An 8,546-nucleotide genomic window follows, 5' to 3' on the forward strand; every position below is an offset into this window, starting at 1 on the left:
AAAAAAAAGAAAAAGACACATGAGTCCTCATAATACAGAGCGTTTTCAATACATTTATTTGAGTTTTATGGATACTTACAACCTAGCTTTTTGTCCTCTTATCTGTCTTTCTCTAAATTCTACGAGTTCCATTCCTTAAAAAAAAAAAAAAAAAAGGATCCCCATTTTTGTTGCTGTTTTTGTTTTTGGCTATGCCTGTGGCATGTGTAAGTGACGGTACTGGCAGCCCTCAGCTCTCTGCCTCCCCGGCTCCCTCCTTCCACCAGGGGCAGCCAGGTGGGGTGCTGCTTTCAGAAAGAGAATGCGATCAGGGAGGAGACATAGAGAACAATGTCGGCGGTGAGGTTGACGTGGCTCCTGGGCACTGTGTGTGATGACTCCTGGAGCCTGGCAGAGCCGAGGTGGTGTGTCAGCAGCTGGGCTGTGGCCATGCCTGGAAGCCTGCGGGATGCGGCATTTGGCCTGGAAGTGGGAGCATCTGGCTGGACGAGGTGCAGTGCAGGGCAGGGAGTCTCCCTGTGGACTGTGCTGCGGAGCCCTGGGGGCAGAGCGACTGCAAGCATGAGGAGGATGCTGGAGTGAGATGCTCTGGTGAGTGTGGGGGGCTAGGGATCCAGTTTGGGTGAGTTGGGGCAATGATGGGTCCATGGCATGGCAGGGGTTTGATGGGAGATTGTTCAGAAAGCTCTTGGTGTGTAGCTCTGGACCTGGGAGAGGCGGAAGCTGGGAGGACTCAGCAGGTTTTGGTAACTGAGGGGTGACTTCAGGATCAGGGAGGGAAAACGGGCTACCTGCGTCCTGTGCTCCAACTCCTATTTTTCTTTTTCTCTAGGTTAAAGAATTATATTTCTCCCCACTAGAGTAGGCACATAGTAACACCCATGGATAGAGGAGGATATTCAGATTCTTGGGACCTATTCTGTAGACTCTCTGGCAAAATTAGTCAACTCGTAAGAGAAAAGATACTGAGGAGCCACTGGCTGGTGGGGAGGGAGCAGACATTTTCCTTGGGGAATTTCCATGGGGGAAATTTCCATGGGGCCAGAAATTTCTCATGCACCTGGTCAAGGAGGGCTGGTTGCTGAGCTGTGGGTTCTAAAGGCTTTCCTACCTGCCCATGGGTTCTCCTCACAGAAGGTGATGAGGACTTGTTGATGTGGCCGGAGCCAGGGGAAGGGATGAAATATGAGCCTGGTACTCGAGGCTGTCTCAGCAGGAAGCGCAGGATAATCAAGCCAATATCTCAGGATAGGAACTGATGGAGCCCAGTCACAGTGGGTTTAGTTGTGTCAGGGCTGGGACTTCATTGTCCAGAGCTCTGTGGAATGCTAGCAGGGAGTTTTCCCTGTGCCATGACCTTGTCCAAACCCTCTTGCCTTGTTCTTCTTAGGACCAGACCAGACTTAAATCCTGGCATCTTCTCCCTGCCTGAGATCCTCTGCTTCATCCTGGGGGCCTTCTCCTCCTGGTCCTCATCATCCTGGTGGCTCAGCTGCTCAGATGGAGGGCAAAGCACAGAGGTGGGCTGTTGAGAGAACTGGGTAACAGGGAGAGTATGTGGAGGCGGTAAATGGGGCTGAGTGTGAAGAGGGAAAAATCGGTGAGTTCTCTGTTTTACCCCATTAGTCTGCAAAACTCCATCTGCTCCATGCTAAACTCTAAGGGCTGAATAGAAGAGGTTCCTAGGATTGGGGCGTGAGCACACATAAGTCATGGTCTCTTGTGTGAGAGAAGAGAGAGTCAGGACTGAGATGTGGATTTAGGGTCAGGCAAGGGCAGAGGTGCCGACATGTTTCCTGAGGTGTGAACTATACAGAATTCACAACAGCCCTAAGGTGTTTCCATGTGTGAGCATCGGGGAGATGGAGAGGTAGCCTGCTGGTTGAGGGTGTCAAGAGTAGTAATGTCTGATCTCCTGGTAATGTTCTCAGTCTTATCTGATTACAAAGGTGCTGTCGATGAGGCCGTGTATGAGGAGATTGATAACCTTGGAATACCAAAGGAAGATCTGCTGGGAAGCACAGGTGTGTGTCTCTGCCTTGCCCTCCTGGGACCTCTGGTGGTCAGCCTAGTCTTCTCATCAACCGCAGACCCCACATCTGCCCCAGGCTCACGGAGGCGGCCCTGTGCCTCAAAGGCAGCAAGATGGGGCTCTCCAGAGCACCTGTGTGTTCTTAGCTCCCTTCACATTCCAGGAACCAAACCTGTCCCAGCATTTCCTCTCAACCTTGAGGCTCCTATGGGAGTGGGAAGGTCTGTTCTGTTCCTTTATGATGATTTTGTCCACCTTAGGGTTCCTGTCAGATGACTCACTGACGAAACTGCCGTATTACACCGGGGAAGGTGAAGAGAACAGAGACTCCAAATCTGCTCCAGATGGTAGAGGAGGCTGTGCCTGGGCTGGGTGTTGGGGGCAGGGAAATTCCGCCTTAAGGATGGGCCCCAAGGGGAACAGTCCTCCTTTGCCTGGGATTAGGGGACCTCTTGTCTCCAGATGGGGTCCAGCCTCCCCTTCTCTGGCTGTTTTGTGAAGTCTCCTGTGGGGGCTGAGCTCTCTGTGTCCAGAAACCGTCCTCATTCAGTCACAGCACATGTTGGCGGTGACTGTGGAGTCTGGATAATTGACAGGAGTGACCAAGCACTGCAGAACGATGCTGATCCTTAACCTGCTGTGCTACAGAGAATCCAGCAGACATTATCTTACAAGCAACATCAGGAAAACATAGTTGACAAACATTTATAGAGTCATTCATGTACTAGCTACTTTGAAACAGGCGGTTTTAATCAAGAAAAAATCAACAGATTTTCTGCTTATGGCACATGCAATAAAAGTTATGGCTTGAAGAGAAACTGTGAAAAGAAGTGAAGGTGTTATTGAATACATCGTATAACGAACCCTACTAGTATTCATGAGGATGCAGGTTTGATCCCTGGCCTCACTTGGTGGGTTAAGGAAGGGGTGTTGCTGTGGCTGTGGTGTAGGCCAGCACCTGCCACTCCTATTCAACCCCAGCCTGGGAACTTCCATATGCCACAGGTGTGGCCCTAAAAGAAAAAAAAAAAGGACTAATAGAAATAAAAAGAAGAAGTGAATGAGTGGATGGTGCTTGTATTTATCAGGTCAGAGACGCTAGGTCAGAATGGACTTTCAGTATTTCCCAGGCAAACCCACTTACTGTGCTCTCATCTGACCCCTCTGTCTGCCTTTAGAACCCTCAGCCCAGGGGGTTGATGCCCCCAGTGAGGGTTATGATGATGCTGAAGAGGTACCCGTGCCTGGGGCTCCTGCTGCCTCTCCGATGGGCACCAGGGAGGTGCCTCCAGAAGAGGAGAGTGGGATGCGGGCCTCTCAGACAGGTGAGTGGGGTTGACTGATCTCCTGTCATCTTTGGTCTCTGTCTTGTAAGGATGAATGTGAGCTCCTCAATACCAATCCATCCTGGAGAATCAAAATTTGGATGACCTCCTCTGCTTGATAGCATCACCTCCACCACATTCCTTTGTGTAATGCTGTCAGACTTGTTGGGAGGGAGGAATCACTTTGTATACTGGGCATCAATGTCTTCATAGCTTTATCCTCGATGTTCTTGCCTTAAGACTTATAGATTAATTGACTATGTTTACCAAATCCAAACATGGAACACATGTTCAGGTAACATTTTTTTTTTGTGATTGTCTCATGAATGAAATGCAGTTAGAGGTTTAAGAAGATCTTTTAATATTGAAATTTGTGAAGCATTTTTATACTTTAAGATGCACTGTGACCACATGTCAGCCCAAGTAGGTATAAAGTCTATGCTGTATTGTGTCCTTAGAAAATAAAGCCCTTGGTGGTGGATTTTACATTTGTGGGCAGGTTAAGGCTATTTTGCTCCGGAGACTGTAATGTCCAAGTGAATCCACTCCTTCTCTAGAGAAGGGTATTTCTCCTTCTGAGGTCCATACAATTCCCGGGGAAGGGGCAGCTATGAAAGCAGCCTGTGGTTGTTTTGGTGGGCAGCTGGGAACACAAGTCAAGACCACCAAGGGCAGAGTTGGATCGTCAGTGAGGAGCTGAGATTTCTCTAGATGTGGTTTCCTGTCTTCCTGTCCTTGTCAGGGTAGACCTGTCAATTGTGAGCAAAGTTTTCAAGTCCTTCTAGAGATTTTTCCCTTCATGGGCCATCTCCTTGCTGATTGTCTAAGCCAGGAAACAGGTCTTCACAGAGCTCCTGGGCACAGATGTCCTGTCCTGTGGTGCCAAGTTTCACAGTAAACTGAGGCCCCAGAGACCCAGATGAGTTGGATCCCCATAGGACAGGACGGATGCATCCGTAACTCATACGAATTAGTCTGAGCCTCTCTGAGCATTACTGGGTCCCCAAGGATGCTTTGTCATCACCACCTGCTAGACTTGCTTCCACCACAGGACACTGTCCTGTCCCTGAGTGTCGGTTCTAAGCAAACTTCTCTGGACTATTTCAGGCTCTTCTCTGAACTTCCCTAGAGAGACGGCTGATCCTGGGAAAGGAGAAGATAATCCCTTGCTTCTCCAGAGGGAAAAGGGGGACCCTGAGTATGATGACGTTGAACTAAGTCCCCCTGGCGCCTCCACGGTGGCTTTCCCATGATGTTGTAATGATATGAGACGAAGACTCAGATACTCTAATGGCTTGTATTTCAACAGTGTTTTGCTGACGTATAATTGTATTAGAATGAAACTGCTCAAAGTAAAATGTTCTGAGTAAAGTACTTTTCCCTTTGTTGGTAATTTAATGTATCATGTCAAATGCATTCAGTGAATTGATCCCAAATTACTATGTTCTCTCAAAGGAAAGGGCAAGGTGAGTGAACTGCCCTGTTTTCTCATCTCCCCCAAATGCTGTTCAAGTCATGTCTATGCCCAGGCTCACAGATGCTCCAGGTCGCTCTTACTTAGACAAGAGACTCTAAACTTGGTCCAAACTCACACCCTCATTCCTGACAAGATGGGCTCATGGAGAAAGACGTAACCCTGAAGATTCATCTGAACTAGTCTGAGCCTCTTTCTTGAGAGGCACCAAACTAGCGTGTGATTTTCAAAGCTGAAGGTTGGAGGATGGCGCATGCGAGAGAATGGATACGGCTTTCCTTGTCCTGCCTAAGAAATACATAAAAAATGGAATAAAATTAAAAATAAAACATCAAATAAAACATCAAATTCTACACACCTGCCTATTCCTTTTCCGTCTCTACGTCCTCAGGTTACTTTTCTGTTTATTCCTTGTGGCCATACAGACTCCTCGTCACTCTTCTCTCATGTCTAGTTGGTTATCAAATCTTTATATACAGTCTTTCTTCTCCATCACTTCTTCCTGTTTCTTTGAGACACTGTTATTTGTTGTCCAATTATATAGCCTTCCAAGTGAATTATATCAGCTCCTCTATCTCTTCACTGCAAGTTGAAGGCAGGAAAATGCTGCTCACACGTATGTTCTATCAATTTGATCTTCTTTAAGAAATCTGGCTAGGTCCTACTATAATATCATTCACAGCTGTCCTTCTGGGATTTGTTTATGATTGTTCACCAAATATCCTTGATCCCTGATCTATAGCTGTAATACTCGTAGTTTCTGAGTGTTAATGAAAGAGTGAGAGTGGTGTTTGAATTTGGACTAAGGATAGTCTATCTGGTACATAAGGCCACTGTCTTATATGGAGAATGGAAGTTATTGAATTAACTAAGGATGGTCTTTGATCAGAAAACATAAACTTGTATTTCAAACTTGTCTTTAGAAGAAGAGCCATGCTATTGATATAGACATTCATACAGCTGATGTGTTGCTGTTAATCATAGTCTTTCTTTTTTTTTTGTCTTTTTGCCATTTATAGGGCCGCTCCAGTGGCATATGGAGGTTCCCAGGCTAGGGGTCCAATCGGAGCTGTAGCCACCGGCCTACACCAGAGCCACAGCAACGTGGGACCCAAGCCGAGTCTGCAACCTATATCACAGGTCACGGCAACGCTGGATCCTTATCCCCCTGAGTAAGGCCAGGGATTGAACCCACAACCTCATGGTTCCTAGTCGGATTCGTTAATCACTGCGTCATGACGGGAAATCCTAATCATAGTCTTTATCCAACACTTCAATGATTCTCGGTGGGTCTTAGTGTTCTCTTTGCAGCAACATAAATGGCTATTCAGTAGAGGTTTTTGATTTAATTGCTCTCTTTTTTGTGTCCATATTTGAGAATCTCCGTTTTGCATGAATTTTCTTAAGTATTTAGAAGGATGAATTGAGTTTTTGTGAAGCTAAAGGAGGCACATCTTGCCACATTTATGTAAATTCAGCATATAAGAAGCTCGGAAACTCCAGACTTTATTGAATGCTAATGCCTTTACTTGTTTACTGCTGTAGCTTTGAGAGAGCAAGTTGATCTAAAGGAACAGCAATTGCAAATCATGGTTGGGGATTCTGGAAGTGGCAAACCCGGGTTTGATCATGTCTGACAAAGATAACACCAATGAACTCTAGGAAGAAATAGAAATCACATAAGCAACCCCATGCCCACCGGGTGGGCAGTCCACGGACAGGAAAGTACCTGTATCACGGAGACTCACCTACAGGAGTGAGAGTACTGAGCCCCATATCAGGTCCCCATGCCTGGGATCTGGCTTGGGAGCAAGAGCCCCTGGAGAATCTGGCGTTGAAGGCCAGTGGGGCATGTGCGCAGGAGCTCCATGGGACTGGGGGAAACAGAGACCTCATTCTTGAAAGGGGCACACGGTTGTTCATGTGCCCTGGGTCCCAGGGACTCCATAGGAATCTGGGTTGGACCTCACTGCAGTGCTTGGAGGATCTCCTGGGAAAATGGGGGGTGTCTGTGGCTTGCTGTGGGGGAAGAAGGTGGGAGGAGATGTTTCTGGAATATTTCATCAGTGTGTGTTCCTCTAGAGGTGGACATTTTGGGAAAATCTGGCTTGACCCATCCGTGCTGAGAAGGCCAGGCCAAAGGATCATCCAGGTGGGATCACAGCCCCACCCATCAGTAATCAGGCTGCCTCTAATCTCACCAGGAGCCAAAGGCCCACCCACCAGAGGGATAAGAATCAGATCCACCTTCCCAACAGGAAGACTAGAGCAAGCCACCCTTACCAACTTGAGCCACAATCGGGGCAGACATCAGAAGGAAGAGAGGCTACAACTCTATTGTCCGCATAAAGGAGATCACACCAAAAACCTATAAAAATGAAAATGCAGAAAACTATAACTCAGGTAAGGGAGCAAGGAAAAACAAAACAAAACAGAAAGACAGCTAAGTGATCTGGAGAGTATCAGCCTCCAGGAAAAAGCCTTTAGACCGATAATAGTGAAGATGATGCAGGACATTGGAAACAGACTGGAGGCAAAGATTGATAATTTACAGCAAATGGTGAGCAGAGAAATAGGAGATTGAAAACGTAAGCAAGCAGAGATGCAACATAAAATAATGGAAATGAAAAATTCATTAGAAGCAAGCAACAGCAGACTACAGGTGGCAGTAGAACAAATAAGTGAGGGGGAGGACAGCCTAGTGGAAATTACTGATGCAGAACAGAAAAGAGAAAAAAGACTGAAAAGAACTGAAGACAGTCTACGGGAAATCTGGGACGATGTTAAATGCACCAATAACTGTACTATAGGGGTGCCAGAAAGAGAAGAGAGAGCGAAAAGGGCAGAAAAAATATTTGAAGAGACAATAGCCAAAAATGTCCTTAACATGGGAAAGGAAGCACTTGCTGAAATCCAGGAAGCAACAAGTACCATGTAAAATAAACCCAAGGAGGAACGCCCTGAGAGAGATCTTAATCAAACTGACCAAGATTAAAGACAAGGAGAAAATACCAAAAGCAGCTAGGGAAAGAAACAATAGCACACAAGGAAACCCCAATAAGGTTGTCAGCAGATTTTTCAGCAGAATCTCTGTAGGCCAGAGGGAGTGGCATGATATACTTAAAGTGATGAAAGGAAAAAACCTCCAACCCAGATTACTTTCCCCAGCCAGGCTTTCATGCAGATTTGAAGGAGAAGTCAAAAGCTTTACAGACAAGCAAAAGCTAAGAGAATTCAGAAACCCTAAACCAGCTTTACAAGAAATACTAAAGGAACTTCTCTTGGCAGAAAAGAAAAGGCTACAACCAGAAACAAAAACACCTCAAATGACAAGGATCACCAGTAAAGGCATATGCACAGGAAATGTAGGAAGTCACCCATGCACAAATATGCGACCAAAACCAGAAATCATGAGGAAAGGAGGGTACAAATGCAGGACACTGGGGATGCACTTGCACTTAAGAGACCAACAACTTAAAACAATCTCGTATGTACATATAGGCTCCTATATCAAGACTTGAGGGTAACTGCAAACCAAAAATCTACAACTGATACACACAAATGAGAAAAATCAACTCAAATACAACACTAAAGATAGTTATCAAACCACAAGAGGAGAGAACAGAAAGAAAGGGAAGAAAAAAGAGCAAGCAAAACAAATCCAAAACAGTTAATAAACAGGCAATAAGAACATACATATCAATAATTACCTTAA

General features: G+C 46.1%; 1 protein-coding gene across 1 annotated transcript; it reads left to right on the forward strand.

Annotated features, from left to right (window-relative positions):
* Positions 1-266: 266 nt before the first annotated feature.
* Positions 267-5,167, forward strand: LOC110257983 (antigen WC1.1-like; the record flags this gene model as incomplete). The annotated part of the gene is made up of 6 exons (XM_021081002.1): positions 267-339; positions 1,434-1,520; positions 1,950-2,024; positions 2,293-2,379; positions 3,211-3,357; positions 4,465-5,167. Coding segments are annotated over 6 exons (615 nt in total), but the record flags the coding sequence as incomplete, so codon positions are not given.
* Positions 5,168-8,546: the final 3,379 nt, after the last annotated feature.

Source organism: Sus scrofa, unplaced genomic scaffold (assembly GCF_000003025.6).
Source record: "Sus scrofa isolate TJ Tabasco breed Duroc unplaced genomic scaffold, Sscrofa11.1 Contig1034, whole genome shotgun sequence".
Lineage (NCBI taxonomy): Eukaryota > Metazoa > Chordata > Mammalia > Artiodactyla > Suidae > Sus > Sus scrofa.